The sequence below is a fragment of the Pseudorca crassidens genome, chromosome 6 (assembly GCF_039906515.1).
Source record: "Pseudorca crassidens isolate mPseCra1 chromosome 6, mPseCra1.hap1, whole genome shotgun sequence".
In the NCBI taxonomy this organism is placed as follows: Eukaryota; Metazoa; Chordata; class Mammalia; order Artiodactyla; family Delphinidae; genus Pseudorca; species Pseudorca crassidens.
Window position 1 is genome coordinate 28,482,862 of NC_090301.1, and position 21,709 is coordinate 28,504,570.

The following is a 21,709-nucleotide window of genomic DNA, read 5'->3' on the forward strand; positions in this document are numbered from 1 at the left end:
AGTGCTACTGGCAACTAGTGAGCAGAGGCCAAGGGTGCTGCTATATATCCTATAACACACAGGACAACACCCCACAACAAAGCATTATCTAGCTCAAAATTTCCATAGTGCTAAGGAAAACTCTGTCTTAACATACAATGGATTTAATTTTTTAAATTCTCAATTTCAATTTCTAATACAGTAAATTATCAATATAACCCATATAAACAAACACTCTGGGATGCTCGGTAACTTAAGAATTAAGAGTCCTAAGATAAAAATGATTCACTTCAATATTGTAATAAAAGCACTCTAATAATAAAAGCTTAAGCCAGTAACGCCTACAGTTATTACCCAACACTAAACTTGATACCTTGTAAATTAATTAGCTGGAATAACAAGATAGGTTTTAAAAGAGCTCACCTGTTCTTTATGTGGTAATATATTGCTAAGGTCACACTGTGGAGGGAAAAAAATACATTGTAATAACTGATTTTTATCATATCAGGCCTGAAGACATTTTTAAAAAGGGGTTAGCAAGGAGGGAAGACCTTCCAGAGGCCCAGTGGCCCTGAAATCCTCTAATTCAGAACAGTACCACATGGGTGCTTTCCCCCTTGTTTTAGGTTCTTCGGCTTTTAGCAAAATTAGGAGACCCAAAATGCTAGATATGCTGTTAGAAGGCATGTTTGGTTGATTATTATAATATTTAATTATTACATATTTCCCATCATTTGTCCTTCTACCCACAAAACTTTCTGTCATGTACAAGTTATATCTATCTAGACACATGCTTAAATTTAAGCCATATAGTAGTTTGTATGTGTGTGTGTGTGTGTGTGTGGTTTTTTTTGTTAGCCCCTGCATTTCAGTTGATTTAGTTCGCTATCCACCTACCCATCCGTTTTCCATTATTTCCCTAAAAGTAAATAATAAATATACCAAAATGACTTAAAATCACTTTTACATAATTATTAGAAAATTTAATAGCAAAATTTTATAGCCACAAAACTGATGATAGGTCTAGCTCTCCTGAAATAAGCAGTGCTAATAATACAGCATAATACTGCACAGTATACTATTAATGACAGGTATTTCCAAATTATTTTAAATAAAGTATTAACGAACAGATAGATACCAGTCCTTAGGTACTCTTTTTTTTTTTTTTTTTTTGCAGTACGCGGGCCTCTCACTGTTGTAGCCTCTCCCATCGCGGACCACAGGCTCCAGACACGCAGGCTCAGTGGCCACGGCTCACGGGCCCAACCGCTCCGCGGCATGTGGGATCTTCCCGGACCGGGGCACGAACCCGTGTCCCCTGCATCGGCAGGCGGACTCTCAACCACTGCGCCACCAGGGAAGCCCCTTAAGTACTCTTTTTTAAGTTACTATATTCCTAAGTTATTCACAGATGTTGTATATTAGGCAACAAAGGGGTTCTCTGGTTAAGTTTTATGCTCCCCTTTGTTCTCAGTGTCTAAAATGAAACTCAAAATAACTGAGGGAAGGCAAATCTGAATTTTATAATAGGTCTATAGAATCTTAGCACTTGTATTAAGGCCTGTAACACTGTTAGCATCAAAGATGGATACTTCTATAGTGCTTCAAAGTTTCATCTTCAAATTGATTTTAAAATCACAGAATTAGAAGTTTTATGATGGAAAGGACCACTGAACCGTAGATGACATTTAATTAAACAACCCATTTTACAGATAAGGGAACCAAGGCTTAAAACTGACTTACCCAAGGTCCCACCAATTATCAGAAGCAGTTCTCTTTCTCCTGCCCTCTAACCAAATAGTGGCTCCCAAGCTCAGCTGCACACTGGGATCATCTGAGCAGCTTTAAAAACTGCCTGGCTTCTGCTTCAAGATGTTCTGATTTAACCAGCACTGGGTATGACCTGGGCATCAGGATTGTTTTTAAAGATCCCCAGATGACTGCAGTGTGCAGCAAAGTTTAGGAATGAATGAGTTAGGGTTAAGATCAGAGAATCACTCGGGATGCTTTTGTCCATATGATCATGCTTCACATCATTCCCCATCCTGTCAAAAGGTGTGTGTGCATGGGTGAGAGAGAGACAGACAGACAGACAGGCAGACACTGTGTCTTGGAGGCAGGGGCAGGCGGGTGGACTTTGTGCATCCTGAAACATATATCTTGAAAAGTTGCATAAGTGATTCTAATAAGGCTCACCTACCCCACTGAGAACAACTACCCCACTGAAAACTAACCCCATGATAAACATTTTCAAAATCATTCCTAAAAGCCAACTGGCCCTATTTATTTTCTCAGTAAACCTTTATTTCACCAATAATATATGTGATGAATGATCATTTTTAAAACTTAATGAGAGCAAATTAAAATTTACTATACTTCCAAAAATTAGACTAGGTTGGAAAAAAAAGGATGAAACCTACTTGTCTGAGCAAGGTTAATCTTTTTTTTTTTTTTAATTTTATTTAATTTTATTTATTTTTGGCTGCGTGAGGTCTTGGTTGCTGCACGCAGGCTTTCTCTAGTTGCCGCAAGCGGGGGCTGCTCTTCATTGCGCTGCATGGGCTTCTCACTGTGGTGGCTTCTCTTGTTGCAGAGCATGGGCTCTAGGCGCATGGGCTTCAGTAGTTGTGGTTCGTGGGCTCAGTAGTTGTGGCTCGCGGGCTCTATGGCGCAGGCTCAGTAGTTGTGGCGCACGGGTTTAATTGCTCTGTGGCATGTGGGATCTTCCCAGACCAGGGCTCGAACCCGTGTCCCCCGCGTTGGCAGGTGGATTCTTAGCCACTACACCACCCGGGAAGTCCCTGAGCAAGGTTAATCTTCAAAGTACTTTTGAATTATATACTGGACATCAGACTCTTTCGAATTCAAAAGAAGCTGTGACTCTAGCCAAAGTAGAGTGGTTTTTGTACCCACAGATTCAGTGTCTTGGCTGAATAAAAACATTCAGTGATTATGTGATAAGTGCCCAAACTCAGGACTTCAGAGAGAGATGGGGCTCAGTTTTTGCTGAAACATGATTTGACTGCAACTATTATTGTAAGCAAGAGAGGAAAGTTACATTATTATGACTGTGAACCTGCTGTCTTTAATTAAAGTAGAAGTTACTGATAATTTAAATAGCTAAAAAAAAAGCTGGCACATTAAAAACCAATTAAAAATATAATTAGCATATAAACTTAAGACGAAAAATAAAATTAAGGATAAGGATATTAATATTTTCAAATAGCATTTCCCAAACTGTGTCCTGGAAAATCAACGTTCATATCCTAAGGAGATGTTAATGTTTCGTGGACAACTGCGAGGGAGGAGGCAAGAAGCGCTGCATCCCGTTTGGCTTTTTTCTCTTAAATAAACTTGAAAGGTTCATCATTAGGGTGTTTTGAAAGTGCGTCTCCAATTGTGGACTATGAAGTGCTCCCAGAAATTAAGGAATAGTTTTCGTCATCATGACACTGTTCGTGTCTTCTTAAGTATAAGCCTGACCACAGCCATGTTTCTGAAACCTTATCTCTTTTATTGTTCTCTGCTGTGATTGATACAGTTGTGTGTTGGAGATATATTTATATATATAAACAAAAATTAAATCTATCTATTAAGTTAAAACCTCAGTTGAACAAATTTCATCTACAAAGAAATTAAGCTTGAGTGTGTATTTCTTAAGACTGGTTTGATATATTTTCCCCCTCTTTGGGGGACAGGAAGGAGAAGTAAAATTTCATACAGAAATAGTGCAGGAAAAAAAATGCACAGTGGGATAAATCTGACAAAATCCAATTAAATTTAAATGCAGATTCACTTTGGTGCCAGTAGGGGACAATCTGTTCCTTCTTCTAAGAGTAGCTTCCAAAGTAGTATACGTTGTTTTAGGACTACAGCTCATAAAGAAATAACTTTTTCTAGAAATAGCCAATAAAAAGTACCTCTCTCATTATGTTCAACAACGTCTTAACAACAGAAATGCGTCATATAAAGATTTATACTTTTTCTGGGATTTCTTATTTGCTAACTGGCTTTCCCTTCTATCATGCACTCTAAGATTACAATGGAAACTGAAAATTCATATTTAGGTCCTTGAAATCAATATATAGTTGACACCAGTTTTTTAACCTGATCACTGAAAAGGACAATTCAAATGAATGAAATTATGTATGGCTAGGATGCTTTTAGCGATAAGGGGGTCTGTCACTCAGCCCTTGGCAACCTAGTTGTACTCACCATTTTATTGTGGTTCTAAGATTAGGCTGGCTGACTGTGCTGTCATCTAGAAATATTGTTGAGCATGAGCTATACTTTTTAGTAAGCTGCCCTGGAGATACCTGAAGGGGAAGGGAAATAGAAGAAAATGTCACAGTAAGTTAAACCTATAAAAGTGTGTTTTTTTCCTTGGTTAAAATGTCAAACGATAAAGCATTAAGATTTTTCTTACACTCCATGAACTCCCTGAGTGTGATATCATGTGCAGCTCTATGGGAAACCTCTATACTCTGACTTCCACAGACGAGCTTTGAGAAATGAGTTATAAAATGCTGCCTTGATATAGTACCTATAATCAAACCTGGCAAGCACCTATTATAAATTACCTTTTATAATAATGTAAAAAGTTTAGAATAAGATTTCAGGGTTTTTTCCTTAAGCAATGAAATGCAGCTGAGATTTCCTATTTCTATTCATTTACTACAATAAAACGTAATGCTTTATATAATACCGACATAGGAGTATTTCACTGCAGTAAATGAACACCAGTAATAAATGTATTACTTCAGGAGACAGTGTGATGAAACAAACGTTTTCGAATCAGAGGCTGGGCATGCCAGAGCTGCTCTATCACTAAAAAGCTGGGGGCCGTAAGTCTCTCTGGGCCTCAATTCCCTTATCGGGAGGACAAAAAGGTATTGCTTAAAGATTCTCTCGCATCCAAAAAAACGGATAAAACAACTCGGAGAATTTAACTTCTCACTTCATGTTTAAGTAAGACTGCCATTACATTACTCAAGTGAGAACCTCAGAGAATACTTTCCATTCATTTCAAAATTGTACTAATTCTGTTCTGTGTTATCTGACACTCCTGCCTCACCCATGCTGCTCTCTGCCTGCAATGCCTTTTTCTTCCTCCTGTCCCAGCAAGCTTGACCCCATCTTCCTCTAGGATCCCTTTGCCAGCAGGCATACCACAAAACTTCTCACTTTCTGCACACTCACACATCTAATTTACCAACTGTTCCATGGTCTCAGCTGCTTGCATAGTACTACTCTCTTAAGTAAACAAGCTTCTCCAGGTTAGGAAGATTCTTCTCCTACCTCCAGCTACTGAGCACAGAATCTGGAACAAATTAGGATTCAACAAGGGTTTGAGAAATTATTTAAGATCAGTTACAACTAGAAGGTAAATCTTACTAAAGATACAAATTCGTGAGAGTTTATCTACAGTGGTATTGGATAGGTGACAAAGAATTTTTTGAGACCCTCTAGAGAATGAACTATCTTTAAAACACTTTAGAAGTATCCATTTATTTGTGAAGAGCCCATGAACACGGCAATAGTCAAATACTAAAATGGCCTAAACTATGTTAGGACAATTCTCTTCCTTAAGTAAGGCCAATAACCAAATCCCAATCACTGAAAGCAACTGGAAGGAATAGTAGCATCCTTTAATACCACAGAATACAAACGATTTTAAAGCTGGGTTTTGTTTTCGGTTTTCATTTGTTTACTAATTCAGATGAGCCTTCCTTCCTCCTACTAATATAAAACAGTCTTCACCATGCTGTCACACTCTCCCATCGGCATCCTCCACAAATACATGAAAGGTGAGGCAGGGAGAAAATCTAGTTGATGCTTTTTAAAATACAGAGCATTTAAATAAAAATTGCCAGTATCCAATAATCAGAAATACCCAAATGGTATATAAAACACCATTCTGCTTGCTTCAGATGCTTTATGCAAGGCCACTTATTCCTTATTAACAAAAAGTTCTAGATGTAACGTATTTGAAAAGTACCACTATTTGGAAGACTAATTTCTCCTTCAAGCTAGAAATGTTTTAAACTAAAACTCTGATATGGCCCTTAAGTTATTTGGTTAATGTGTAATTTTAGAATCTCAAAAAACAGATACAGCATGAAAAATGAAAATTCACTCATTCAAATACTTTGATTCTAAACGAAGCAGGTTATCTTTTAAGGTCACTACTATTAGGGTATAATAAGACATACACTACACGTAATAAAAGTCAATTCTGACCAAAAATCTATATATATGAGGGGAGTAAAAATAGTAAGGAAATGTACCAAAATATAGACTAGTTGGTAGAGCTCCGGGTGCTATTTATCCTGTTTTCCTCTATTAAAATTTTTTTTTTCTATTATGAAAGTATATCGATTTGTCTTTGGAAATATTAGTGCTAAAACATTAAAAATTTTTAATTAGATGTGGTCTATAGTCCTATGGGGACTCATTTAATGTATCAGCAACTTACAGTCTAGTGGCTCGATCCTACAAAAGAAACACTTCCACAGGCCTACTCCTGAAACTATTCAAACTTTCCAGCATCTAGTATTCACTAAAGGATGGCAGAATTGAAGCCTCTGAGCAAAGCCTAGATATATTAGCTGCCAGCAGATTACTTTCCTCTCATCTTGCTTGAAAATTTAAGATAACTGTCCTTTATGATTAAAGCCTTACCATTGCTGGCTCACAACCTCAATAAACTACACTGGCACACATAAGGGTATAAAATGCAAATACAAAAAAAGTCAAGTAGCAAAAAACACTACTGACAGTTTAATGTTCATAGGTATTATTTCAATTGGTCACTGAAGAAGAGTATTTATCTTCATTCAGCACTAAGGACAGAATAGATGGACTTTTACAATCTTTACAAGGGGAAAGGTTGCTTAGTAGACTTCAGGTTTAGTGGTGAAGACTAGAAAATAATCACACCTAGGAGGCTAGTAAGTAACAACCCCCAAAACTTATCATGGTTGAAATCCTGCCCCCACCCAATGAATCTTCCCATTGTGCCTCTGATTTTAACCCATTAAAAGAATAAAGCTGAAGTTCACTTTTTTCCTCCCCCTTTTCACAAGTTTTGGATGTTTATTAAGAATCAATGACTTTAACTGAAAAATTCGTAATACTCCATCTATGTTGCACATTAATGGACAATATGGTAGGGTGAGTGGTTTGAACAGAATTCATACTCAAGGCCTTAGTAGAAAAGTATAATATTCTAATTATAGGTATAATCAAAAATATTGTCTGAATGAATATCGTTAATTATATTGAATTAAAACTTCAAACTTAGAACCTATAGTCAAAGAATAAATCTAAGTTTGAGTAGACTGACCACAAATCTATTTCCTCTCCCCCTTCTTTCAGAGATATCATCTCATTAGAATTAAAGGCATTTTTTAAAAAGGCTATACATAAGACAGGATAAACAGCAGATGATTTTTAATGTTTGAAAGGTGAAAAGACTAGATAAAGGAGTGGTAACTGACATGGCAGAACAGAGGAAGCACAACCTCGGTACCTACAGAGAGTGACTAAGACAGGAACAAGAAACCAGTTTGTCTTACAGAACCCAAGGCAGGCTCAGAGTTCAGAGGCGTGGTCCCCAAATCCTTGCAGTGAGGCCCATCAGTTAACGAGTTGTCCAAGTGATGCTTCCAATTAGATCTTAACAGCCAGCCAGGGACCATCACACGTTTGAGGGAAGCCCCCAAGTAAGAGATCAAAACAGGAAGAAGGAATGGGACTTCCCTGGTGGTGCAGTGGTTAAGAATCCACCTGCCAATGCAGGGGACACAGGTTCGAGCCCTGGCCCAGGAAGATCCCACATACCACAGAGCAACTAAGCCCGTGTGCCACAACTACTGAGCCTGCACTCTAGAGCCCATGAGCCACAGCTACTGAAGCCCGCACACCCTAGAGCCCGTGCTCCACAACAAGAGAAGCCACCGCAATGAGAAGCCCATGCACGGCAACAAAGAGTAGCCCCAGCTCACCGCAACTAGAGAAAGCCCGCACGCAGAAACCAAGACCCAATGCAGCCAAAAAATAAATAAATAAAATAAAATATAAGGATGCTTTAAAAAAAAACAAAAAAAACAAAACAGGAAGAAGGAATTGATGGGAGTGATAAAACTCAGGAGCAAATGAAAACTTGAAATTGAATCAGTGAAAAAAAGAATGACAGGATATAAGAGAACTCTATAAATTGAAAATAAGGTAGACAAAACAATATATCCAATAGAAGGATTAGAGCATAGTCAAGGAAATCTCCAGGAAGCAGGACAAAAAGAAAATGCAAAGCAGGAGGGGAAAAAAGTTAGCGATCTGGTAAGTCTAAGACTTCCAACATCTGAATAATAGGAACCTGGAAGAAAAAAACAGAATATCAAAGAAACACACAAAAAAGGTCTATACCAAACCAAATTATGAAATTTCAAAATCCCAGGGAGACAGAAGGTACTAAAAGGTTCCAGAGAAGGAAGGGATGGGGGAAAATGACTAAAATCGGTAATGAACAATGTATCATACAATGTCAACAGGTTTAAGAGCAACATTGTAAATGAGAAGATGAGAGGGAAATGTCTTTAGAACTGCAAAAATTAGCTTCAACCTAGGATTCTATACTTTATCAAATAGAATGAGTTTCAGAGAGGCTAGATCTCTATAAACTTTCTGCCCATGTGCCCTTTTCTCAGGAAAATGTGCTCCAGTAAAACAAGGAAGTATAACAAGAGGGAAACAGAATCTAGGACATAGGGGATCCAACACAAGAGAGCAGAGTTATGTGAGATCCCAGATGACTTCACACAGATATCCCAGGAAAAGAGGCACAGAGCAGGCCTAGGGGAACACCAGTCTATATGGGAGTAGGAAGACAAAAGATTGGGGAAAAGTGTCTCCAAGAAAAAAATGGAACAGATGTGGCTTAGTAGATGGAAAATATTTTTGATAGGCATGTGACAAATGGTAAAACATTTGGGGAAAAAAATAGCTGTTAGAAAACAGGCAAGTGAATATAGTCAGGAAATTAATTCCACAGAAAAAATGAAGAATGTGAAAGCAGGGAGACTGGGCAGGGAGCTACTTACTGTATCTGGCTGTGTGAGATCACGTTGGCTAGGAAAAGGGGGATTGGATTATCCTAGAGAAGTGCAGAAGTGCTCCAATGTCATTAATATTTAAGAAAAAGAATGAAGGGTGTACAAGGATGAGGCACAGTCAGAGAACTATATGGCTCAGCAATGCACACACAAATTTGCAGAGTTGTAGTAATGTAAACATTGATTCTGATTTAATAAAAACTGATACATGTTGAGGGAACAGAGGGAGGGAAATAACGTCATGGTGGAGTGAAGAAGCTAAGCTTTCACCTGCTATGACAAGAAGTCAATGGACAGTGCTAAAAATTAACTTACCTATTATACTTTTATTACTTTGGTTAAAAAATAAGATCAAAAAAATAAGGCAAAAGAATTTAAGGCAGATCTTTATACTACAACCGTATTATTGAAATTTAACTTAAATTAAATTAATTTAAGTGCCCTTAAAAATGGGCACTACTAAGTCAAAGACTTTCCTGAATACATTTGATAATTAGGAAAATAGAGATTTAGAAAATCTACAAAAAAGATTCTACAGTATTGGATCCATCATATTTTTTAGGAATCATGGCAGACATATTTTTAATTCAAACTATTAATTTCTTAACTTTTCAACTGTTTACTTACATGGTTTAAATGGTTGCTCTTCCTCTTTTCTCGCACTAAGAATAAAAAAAATTAACTGATGAATTCTGATACAAATGCCATAGAAAAATAAAAGTAGTCACTAAAATTATTTGATGGGTTACCAATAACACGAGATAAAATTCCATTCTATTTTTTAAAATAATTTCCAACAAAATATATAATTTAAATCACCCAGCAAGATGAATCCTATAAATAAAATCTAAAAACTTAGTTTTACTTTTTTGACCTAATAGATATTCTGTATTAGGCACAAATAAAGGACTCCCCATTTACAAAAGAAAAGGACAAAGCACATTAGGCCAGGTGAGAAACTTAGCTAATAAAAAAATTTACCTGCTGCCTAGCTGAACTACTAGCCAGTAGTATTTTCTAATTCTTCATTTACACACAGCTTACTTTAATTACCACAATCTACAGATGACGACCCTAAGAACTAGTTTCTGGCCAGGCACTCGTCTCTGGAAGCATCCTGAACCACTTAATGGTAACCTACTCAAATACCTTACTGAAAAAATACACAACTGGAAAGTAATCTATGTTAAAGGTAAATTTTAAAATGAGTGTGCCAACCTAAATGAACACATCTACAGCACACAAAACTGTTTTGCTCCAACAAAGGCCAGAAAAATAAAAGCTTGAAGAGGGTCTCAGGCCACACTCTTGCTCACATTGCCTCCTTTAACTCCAGACGGGCATCACAGGCACAGATTCCTTAAGGCTGGAGAGAGACAGGCATGGGGCAGCTTTTCTTTTACTGTCTCCAGAGCCCCTCTACATGTGAGCAGCTCATGGCTCTGGAAGAAACTGAGAAACAGAGCAATCCTAACCAGAAATGAGTGGCTCAAGTACACACACTAGAAAAATGCAAGTTAGAAACCCCGGGAGCTTCCAGGTTGGTGAACATGTAGTACCCTTGCAGAGGGCATCAAAGCTCTATGCCCTGTCCCCATGCCTGGCCCTTTGCATCTCTTCCATCTGGCTGTTCCTGAGTTATATCCTTTTATAAAAACCAGTGATCTAATGGAAAAAAACAAAAAACAACAACAACAAAAAAACAAACCTCCGTTTTTTATTGTGCTGCATCACTTTAAATATTGTGGAATGTTCACTTCTTGTATTCCTGCTCTCGTTATCAACTGAAAAACTTGGTCATGTATGGCTTTTTAGCAAATAAACTAGGATTTAACATAACATTAAGGAAGACAAGCAGGCAAGCAGGAGTGCAAAAAATTCTACAGTTCTGATTCCCATCTTAAAACAAGGAGGACAGAGGAAATTTATATGAGTTTCACATGCTGAGGATAATCTTCTGGGAAACCCCATAAGGCATGTTGCTCTCATTACCCTGGCACAGCACTACATTAGGATGAGAAAGTTTTGAATAGCTTCAAAGTTCTGAGTAGCATAAATCTGGATGTGAGATAGGCTCGTCTGGTTGAACACTGGGTAAAACAGGGCCAAAATCACAAGGCTCAATTCCCATATATAACAACTGATTTTTCTGATTTGATCAAATGAAAATCTAACTGTGACCTAAACCCTATCATATGTGCTCTTTGGAGCAAGCGGAAAAGGACAAAGTAGCACAGAGAAATAGACCACATCTAAATCATGTGGCCAGTTGACTATGTTGATAAAGAGGTGGCGAAATGTATAAACAGACAGTCTAAGTGTTCTCCTCACTAAAACACTGACAACTAAAGGAAAGTGCATCATCAACATATTAAAATAAGACAAGTGAATACATGAAAAAGTGAAACATTTAAACCACTGTAAGAGTTTTTCTAAATACTTCCTATAATACACAAAACAAAAACAGTTTTCACTCTTTTTCTCAGGGGAAAAAGAAAAAAAACATTGTCTTACCATCCGTTTGAGATTTGCTCAGGAAAATTGTGCTTGCCCTTGGGTGGTCAGAAGGGTTTGATTCCAAAGCTAAGTCTGTATAGGAAGAAGAGAAAAAGGTGTGGTGATTAGTTGAGTAGAAAAATACGTGATTTTAAAGATAGCAACACATTGATATAAATCAGTTTTAATAGCCTTGAGAAGAGCTTTTAGTAATGACAAAAAGGCAATTTTAGTAAAGGCACAATATAAAAATTCTATTGGGAAACAGCAAAATTGTAGAAACTCTCCATACATGTGGAATAAAACCACGGCTATGTCTTAGACTTCTTTAACTTGCACCTAAATGATCGATGCCATTTTTAGATGAATCGTATATGTGACTCCCCTCCTACTTATCAATTAAAAATTCAGTCACCCTCCTTTAAAGCTGGTATTACTAGCACATTCCAGGAACAGTCTCAAGAAGCAAGTTATGCTGTAGCCAACTACTGTCAGATACCAGCTCAACGTATCAAATATGCCAAAACCAAGTGAGTTGCTTTTGGCAAATGTTCTTCAGACAATCAAATGGCTAATTCTAACTCCATTCAACAAATGAACTCATTTAACTGGCTGTGGTTTATCTGGGGGCTATTCATCATGGCAGATTTAAGAGGACTACATAAAAGTTCAATGTTCTAATCTATAGCAACACTTCCGTGATAGTGATTTTTAACTTTGCCCTCTATTTCCAAAGCTGAACTCTCACTTCTTCATTCCACGCTGCATGATTAATTTGGGGCTTCAATAAGAGTACTTCCTGGAGCAGATCATAGGGCTACTTGAAAAACACTTCTGGCCACACCTACATAAAAAGGTGGGTCTGCCTGTAGTCCACCTCGCACCAAGGTGGGATAGTGTCTTCTATTTAGGCAGAAATACAATACAAAACAAGCACAAGCTACCACATAGGATAATAAGGTTGTTGTTTAAAACAAACAAACATAGAAGCCCTATGATGACACTTCCTTAGCAAAGTCCATCTCAAACCAATTAACCAATCTTTTAAGAAACTGGACCACGATTCAGATAAAGCGTAATGGTTAAGGCAATTATTTCCCAAACCACATAATAATTGATCTATTTTTGAAAGAGGGGTTTGATGGTCAAAGTGAAATACAAATATATCCCTGCCTCTTAGAGAATCAAAAGAATACACACATTGATATATTAAAAACTAATTAGTCTAGTAGTGAATTCTGTCTAACCCAGCATTTCACAAACGTATCTACCTAGAATCCCCTTTTCCCGCCCACAAAGAATTTTGCACGAACAGTAATTTTGGATTTCCCATTTTAACAGGAATCTGAGCCATCCATTTTAATGTTACTGCCAGCACTAGTAATTTACATAGCTAAACCAACTGCTTTGTTCTTCATGAAAATTCCTTCACTGAATTTGAAGTTTATCAAGCTGCTTTTGGAGAAAATATTCTATTCAACATTTTTATGTAAAAGACCCATACAATTATTTTAAAGTTTTTTTCTCCTACATATTTGAAAAATTAAACAATGGGAAAATAAATTATTTCAGCTGTACACAAAATGGCAGGCAGAGGCTTTCACAGCTGCCTCTAACCTATGGCTTCCGAAAGGATTCATGACTACTTACCTATACCAAAAAAGAAAGTAAACAGACTACATTTGAATCTAAAAAATAAGCAGAAATGTTTGCAAAGTAGCTGTATTATTTACCACTGTCTATGGCATGGTAAAAGTTAACAATTTTCAATGGAAGTCCAGGAAAAGTAAGTGCCAGAATCAAAGAGAAGCAAGCTTTAACACACACACACACACACACACACACACACGCCAAACCAAGATGTGCCACTACAGATCTAAATACAAAAATCAAGAAGGCTAGGAGAAAAGAAATGACAACATGCAAAAAAAAGTAAACTCAGCCCAAGTGACCAGAAAAAAGCTGGCACTCTCCCTACTCTGTCCTAGGGGATTCAAAGGTGGGCACAGGACCTAGGACTGGCCAATCAATCACAGCTGTCCTGGGACTTCCCAAGAAAAGAGAAAGGCAGAACTGTACTCTAGGATCCTTAGCTTGTCTTGAGCTGCTGGACACTCCTCTTGCTATCATGAGGGGAAAGGCTTTTCAGGAGACATCAACAGAGGAGAGCAGAACTGAGGAGATCATTTAACTCCTGGGTCAAGTAGTGCTTAACTCTGTGAATTTCTTTTAACTTGCAACTGAAGGAGACCTGGTTAATCAGCAGTACTGATGATCACACTAAAGGTGGGGAAAGGTAAAAGTCACTTGCTCATTCCTTTAACAAATATCATGAATAAAAATCTGCATGAGCCAAAACAATGCTCTGTTTAAAAATCATTCACAATCATTAACACAGTGATTCACAACCATTACTTTTAGTTGCTTTTCTTATACGTTAAAAAAAGCTCTAATTAGTGTACAATTTATGTCTTCTTGTTACTAACAAGCGCTCTCCACCCCACTGTTGCATATTTATTGTTTAATGAATACACACTGGCCCATCAAGTGTTATTCCTATACTGGACTTAGCCAATCCCCTATTGCTTACAAAGTTCTATTCTTAAAATATTATGAGGAAAATCTTCATGTATATAGTTTTTTGAAATAATGGTTTTATCTCCTTAGCAAAGATCTTTGGAAGTGGGATGACCAAGCCAAAAGGTTAGATCGCTTTCACGGCTCCATGTACAATGCTAAATTGCTTCCTAAGAAGGTGGGGGGCACATTAGGGTATAATGCTACCAATCATGACATTTTGAGTTCCTACCCTTGCTTTGGATACTTGAAAAAAAAAAAATTCCTACTGATATGAATGAGGAAACTCACCGTAGATCTAATTTGTATTTCTTTGGTTACACAGTTTGACCATGTTACCACAGTTATCAGTGTTATTTCCACTCTGGTGAATTGGCCTATCATTTGAATGTACTGTAAACACCAGGGCCCTACTGCTGTCAGTTTGCATGAGGTTTTCAGAAAATATTAATCTTCTGTTTATAGCCTATATAACTAACAATTTTCTATAGAACTTGCACTTTTTGCTAATGAAAAATACCACATCACTATTTTATAGAATGGACTTGTGAGCCATTAGACAGTAAACTCATACATACACACAATATTTCTGCACTTTCCATTAACTATCTTCCCAAGAGCCTAAGGAGACTACGTTAAAACCTACCACACTCTTCACCATCACAAAGGTAAGACTGCCAACTATTAAGTAAAGCTTTACCGCCCACCACCCCGCTCATCCCTCTCCCCACCACATGCACACACAGTAACTTAGAGACTTCAGGAAATTACTGTGCATTCAGGAAATTACATGGATTCTTCCTAAAGTTATTTCTTTAGAAACCTCTGAGAATGTTTTACCCAGGAGAAATATTCTTGAGCTCATGATTAGGGGTTATGATTAAAATTGTATTTTAAGACCCATCACTTTAGTATTATCAATTTAAATTGCAACTTATTTGACAGCATGATAGGTCGATGTAGAAAAAGTATGATTAAAAAGAAATTAAACTCGGGTCTTAATGTAAACATTCCTCAGAGGAAACCTGTAAAACACCACCGACACTGAATACTGTTTTTCCTCCAATCTAAGATTCTACCAGTTGTTAAGATCCATCTCAATTGCAGTTGTTAAAAATGTGAAAATATAGGCAACTTAGAACAAATGAAATGCATTACTGAAGGCTAAAAGTGTTAAAGCTATGCTATCAAACTGTCAATAAATGATTTTTCCTTGTTAAAATATTAGAAGGAGAGGGAAGTGACCAAGAAAGCATCTAACAGAAGCAGCATATTTCAGAAAGATTAATATCAACATATTGATTTCGATATATTCCAAATAAACAGGAGATGTCAGCAGTTTCTGGGCTAACTGCTGAGCACCAGTTTACTTAAAAGTAACCACTGCATTTACTGAACTGCCCTAGCATCCCTATACTGTACAGTGTATTAGTTTTATGGCTCATAACACAAATATTATAATTCTTACAATTACCATGTAAACTGATGATTTCATCTCCTTGAGTCCACACTTTCCACCCCAGTCAGGGAGTCCCTGCCAGCCAGCCCTGAGCTGGGCTGCCTCACCAGAGGGTACACAGCAGGCTCTGCACCTGCCAGTCTACTGCGCACCCAAGCCTTGATCCTGCTTTCCTAGCTTCTGACAATCCTGGCTTCCAAACTTCCCAACTCTGGTTTCCAACTGCTTCTGTACCTGCCTCTACCTTGGTTCTCAGTTTTGCCTTATTTTAATCCTCAATCAGTTTTACAGTGATCATGACTGAGAGGTGACATATAGGTAGGTACACCTGGCTTTATATATTGCTAAAGAGTACTTTACTCAGTTTCTTGGACTTTTAAGAAACTTTCTGGGTTGCAAGTTACCTTCATTTCATTTCACATTATGCAGTGTTACTGTTTTAACTCTAAAGTTTTATTACTTTAATACGCTAAAACAACAACAACAAAAGGGTGAGAAAAAAGACAGTATTGGGCTTCCCTGGTGGCGCAGCGGTTGAGAGTCCGCCTGCTGATGCAGGGGACATGGGTTCGTGCCCCGGTCCGGGAAGATCCCACATGCTGCGGAGCGGCTGGGCCCGTGAGCCATGACCGCTGAGCCTGCGCGTCCAGAGCCTGTGCTCCGCAACGGGAGAGGCCACAACAGTGAGAGGCCCGCGTACAGCAAAAAAAAAAAAAAAAAAAAAAGGTAGTATTCTAAAGAAACTCACATAATGTCATCAATAAATTCTGTTCCTATATGCCATGCATTTGGAATTTACAGTCCTACTAACAATATTCATTTTTAAAACCTTGGACAACTCAATTTGTACCTAAGAGAAAAATTACTACACTACCTAACTCAGAACATGGTGAGAATCAAATGAAATGCAAGAGCAATCTATATACTACAGCCTATTTTAGGCCCTGATTAATATCGCTTTTTTGTTCGAGCCACTGTTGGCTCTCACCTGAGCTACTGCACCAGCCTCCTAACTGGTCTCCCTCCCTGCTTCCTTCCGCCCTTACAGTCTATTCTCACACAGTAGCTGGTCTCATCTCCCTCCACCCTCTCTACCCCCCTTCCCTTTTTCTAAGAATTAACATCATTCCCTTGCATATAACCCTTCAATGGTTTCCCATTACAATTAGACTAAAATTCATATTTTTTTGTCAAGGCCCACTAGGCATACAAGGTCTTAATCCCCTATATTCCTCCTGGCATTCATTCACTCAGCTGCAGCCACCCATCCTTCTGTCCTTTGCACGCATCAAGCATATTCCCTTCTTAGGAACTGCACAGAAGCCTCTTCTCCCACATCCTCACATGGCTCTCTCAGGACTGCTCATGGGTTGCTTAAGGAGAGAAGCTGTCTTTAACCACCCCTTGTAAAACTGTCCTCCTCCCCAGCCCATTACCTTCATTTTCTTTCTTCTCAGTGTCTCACTACCTGACATTATTCTTGTGTTGTCAGCCCCCAGGCATCTCTAGAAAGTAAGGACCTGAGTTAGGGTACAGGCTTTGTCTTGTCTAACCACTGTCTGTCCTGCCTCTGGACTGGTGCCTAATAATCATGTTTCAGTGTATCCAAAACCAATTAAGTTTCTCCCAATTTTCCCACATCATCTAAGATTTCTTCTAATGCTGTCTTTTGATGTGTCTGTCACCTAAGACCAGAGTTATTTTCAGATCTCTTAGAGTAGTAGTTTAGTTACTCAGAATCAAAGACACAAGACAGGTTACCAAGAACCACCAAAACCTAAAAGAGGAAATCTAATGTTCAGTGAAAAACCAATGGTAACTTTAATTTGGGAAAAGAACATTTAACGTTAAAATACTTTAACTACAAAATGACTCACCCTATGAATTTAATTAAGTCGTAAGACAAAGTGTACAATCAGAATGCTATAGGGAAGTATCAATACAATGCGTCAGTTTTTATCTGTGTCCCCTGAATAAAGCATTATAATGGGATTATAAAAGATGCTCAACCATAAAGGCTGGGTAAATGAATTATGCTCCAACCATTCGATGGCCCAGTAAACAGTTGGTAAAAGGCAGGCTGTAGAGCTATGTGCAGCTGCATGGAAATACATCATCCTGGAGCACTCTCTAGGTGTCAGCACAGTTCCAGGAGCTTCATGTCATTACTTTTCATTACAAAGTGGTACATAAAGAACAATCTCATCTTTGTAAAATAAACACAGTGTTATGTTTATATGCATAAAAAAGGTTCAGGAAGAATCAACACCAAAATATTCATAAAAATTCTGGATATTCTGAGTGTGAGTGAAGGACTTTTCTGTGTTTTCTAAATCTTTTACATCAAATGTTTATTAATACTGTCACCAAAAAAAGTAAAAAAAAAAAAAAGTGTTTAAAATAGCTACTGGAGAGAGGAAAGATCTGTTGCTCAGAGGTTTTTCCACATCATATTGCCAATTCCTTCCCTACCCACTCTTCAGGGGAATGGGAGGGAGGGGTCACTTGAGAGAGCACCTTTCACCAGAAAATTAGCAAAGCTCCTAAGGTCACAACATAAAGGCTGTATGAAAAGTTGATGAATAAAAATAAAATCAGGTAATACGACCGTAGCATCTTATTTTCTATTATGACACTACCATCAGTTATATTAGATATACTGTTAAAGACAAAGAAGTAAAAAAAATTCTTTTGAGTCTATCTGAAATCTATACTACGTTCTTAGGAGTTACTTTTTTGAAATGGCTTGAAGAAATGTTGTTCTTCTCCAATGTTTCTGAAGAACAAGATAGAGCATCATTTATGTACGATTTTCTCTAAGTAACCAAATAATTCTCCACTATAGAAAAGCCAAAATGTTTCATATCTGAGTAGGTATTTCTCAGTTTCCAGGGAAACTGATATAAAATTGTCTGAAATAAAGACATTAAGAGCAAACTTCTAATGTGCCTGTACTTTATATTTGGCGTTCTGACCTTGTTTCTATGGAAACTTAATTAATAGGCAAATGCTGAAATTGAGGTTTCTCTTATCACTTTATTGAATGCCTCCCCAAAAAAGACAAATTGAAATGAAATTTTAACAATCATGTTAAACATAAAAAGGTAAATTCTGTACTCTGAACTCTATTTTTCCAGTTCCTGATTTAGCACTCCTTCCTTATCATACATAGTCGTATGCTAAATGCTTAGTACCTTACCTGCCCGCTTACCAGCTTCCCCTTATGTCCCTCTGTCCAGGGCATTCTCGGCTTCAATTGGATTTCACCAGAACAAACTCTTTAAAATATATCAACGTGTTTACCTGACTGGTAAATTTAGGCTACTTCATGACTTCTACTTTTATTCATATCCATTGCAATGAATGTACAGACATAGAATGGAGAGGTAAATGTTGCTTCTGAGTTGTGTACAGTAAACTGGAATGGCAATAATCAAAACTGGAGTATGCTGAGATAGGCCTAACTTATGGATAAATTATAAAATATAAGGTGCGCTCTAAACAGTTTCTTAAGCATCCCAAGAACTGAATTTGGCATATCTAACACCTCCCAAGTCTGTCTCTTTTGTTCAGTAGCTGTGTTACACAGTCATTTCAGATCTCTAAGTCTTGGCTTCTTCATCGGCAATAGAGGGAGAATATACACGGGCCTTATTTGTAGATGGAAGGGCCAAGTGAAATACACATGAAAATGCGTTGTAAATCTTAAAAGAATTCTATAAAGGTCCAATTTTCGTCTCTCATCCTACACTAGCCAACTACTCACTGTTTTTAAAAATCTTTTAGAGGCTTACCTTACAGCAACAAGCAGAGCAGTTTTCACAAGCACTTACATGCTTTGTGTTTAAAGCTACAATTAATTCACGTAATTTGTTCATTTTTTCACAATATCTAACTATTCTGAAAAGGGAGTAGTTTCCACTTACAAAGCCACGTCCATCATAAGGGTGAATCCACAGGCTTAATTATTCTAACTTCTAAGGAAATTAAGTAAACCCAGCTAAAATTTAAACAGAAGAGCTGTAAGACATTTCGTCTATGAAATAATGAAATAAGCTCTGGCATTTAAATGAAACAAATGGGCCAGTGGGGCTTTAACACCTTTATGATACAATGTTTTATACTTCAAAGAACACAATCTTTATTAAAGTGCCACTATGCTACCCAGAAATTTTTTTTAACCTAGAGCCATCCCTTTCCGAAATTCTAGAGGCAAAAATCAAACATTTCCTCTCTTCTTTCTCTCCTCTCCTCCCCGACAACACCCACCCCCCCAGCCATTTAGTCTTCAGAATTTTACCTGAATATTCTTAAGTTGAATAGGATTCTACTGGTGGGGGGGGGGGGCGGGGGAGGGAGCCATGGAGACACTTTTCTGCTTAATGGATGTGGCATGTTAACTCCCAAACCTGTACATTACAAATTACAATCTGAATGTTTTTTCTCCTTTGAAACTTTTGTCCAGCAGTCTCAGGAACCACGTCGCCCCCCCCCCCCTTAGAACGGGTAAATGAAGTCGGTTAAGGTTGTGCAGCTGAAGACATACTTGTGTCAAAGTGGGAATTTTAAAGTAATCAGAACTCCATGGGGTCTCCTTTGGTAAAGAAAAAAAAAACAAATCTATTCTCTGCAGCCGTGGCATTAACGTTTCACACCGTTCACAGTTATTTTAAGCCCCCTCCCACCATTTTCTTTCCTATCGTGTTCAAATTATAGTTAGAAGGGATAAAGTAGCTTCTATCAGGGCGACTGAAAACATTAAAATCCAAAGGATTTTACTTAAGAACACCACATTGACTCTGTCCAGATCTATTTTGAATTTAAATGACAAATCCTATAATGTTTGTCTTAATTGTCTCGAGTATCAACTACCTTCACGAATGAAGTCTATCATCAGGCCCTTACCTAGTTCCTTCGGTTAGGTGCCATCTGGATAGGGAGACGGGATGGATACGCCGAAGTTAGAGTATTTAAGTTTTCATTAAGAAAAGAGAGAATACACCAGAAAGTCTTTGCTAAGTCCCACGAGATGTTAAATAGAACCACGAACAGGACGGGCCGCGGACTGGAGGGTCTCAGGCCGGGCTGGGAAATGGGAACGGGGGAAAGAATTGGGCATTCGGGTAGGGAAGAGGAAAGCAGACTGGCCGGACGCGACGGGTAAAGAATAAGGGGTGGGGACGCCAGGCAGAACCAGCCTTCGTCCCCGGTGCCCAGCCCTGGGAGAGCCAACTCCGGGCAAGAAGGAGCCCTAGGCGGCGGCTCCCTCCCGGGGGACCCTGGGGGCGGCGGAAGCCAGAGGTAAGCCCGAGAGCAGACGGCGCCGACCCCGCGAGGAGCGAGGCGCGCCCGCTGCTTCTTACCTTCGGGCATCTCCCGGTCGCTGATGTGCTGCAGGTGGTGGCCTTCGCCACCTCCGAAATCCAACTCGGCGGGTTCCACGGCAGCCGGCGCCGGAGCTACTGCCACCGCGTCCCCGGCCGCCGCCTCGTAGACCTCAGACTCGTAGTCCGGCTCCGCTGACCCCGTGCGCCGGCCCAACTTGGGGCTGGCATTGGGGGACACGCAACAAGACAGCGAGTTCCCCATGGGGCGCCTCCACTCCTCGCCGCCTCCGCCTCCGCTCGCCCCCCGACTCCGCCGCGCTCAGCAGCCGCCCCCTCCCCCAACAATGGCGCGGCGGGCACTGGCAGCCCCGGGCTATGCCGGGGCTGCGCCACGCATGCAGGCGCGACCTCGCCCGCCGCTCGCCAGTCCGCCCAGCCGCCGGGCCCCGGGCAGGGCTCCGGCCCCGGCCGCACCCCCGCCGCCCCCGCCTCCCCGCAGCCAACTAGTCTGTGAGGGCGGCGACCAGACCGGCTTATTTAAAAGGGGTGGGGACCAGACAAGCGCTGAGACGCACAGCCACTGCCGGGAGAGAGCGCAGCCGAAGCTCCTCCTCCTTCCGCCGCCGCCTCCCGACTGAAAGTAGCTAGCCTGGCCGGCCCTTGCCTACCGGAACGTGTCCTTCGGTCACCTGGTTACGACGGACCAATCACGACCAGAGTTCCCTCCACGCGCCCTCCTCAGCGCGCAGGCATGTGAC

General features: G+C 39.3%; 1 protein-coding gene across 3 annotated transcripts in view; it reads right to left on the minus strand.

Moving 5' to 3' along the window:
* Window positions 1-21,285, minus strand: part of CCNYL1 (cyclin Y like 1) — a 36,572-nt gene extending 15,287 nt beyond the window's left edge. The window contains exons 1-5 of one of the 3 annotated variants that reach the window (XM_067740823.1): window positions 20,988-21,283; window positions 11,607-11,681; window positions 9,720-9,754; window positions 4,195-4,295; window positions 403-438 (exon numbers count right to left, since the gene is read on the minus strand). In XM_067740823.1, coding sequence (XP_067596924.1) covers window positions 403-438; window positions 4,195-4,295; window positions 9,720-9,754; window positions 11,607-11,681; window positions 20,988-21,213 — 473 coding nt within the window. In that variant the 5' untranslated portion in view covers window positions 21,214-21,283. Of the gene's footprint in view, window positions 1-402; window positions 439-4,194; window positions 4,296-5,191; window positions 9,659-9,719; window positions 9,755-11,606; window positions 11,682-20,987 lie in introns of those variants that run through there. The other 2 variants (XM_067740825.1, XM_067740824.1) reach the window with 2 other exon arrangements.
* Between the last annotated feature and the right edge of the window lie 424 nt (window positions 21,286-21,709).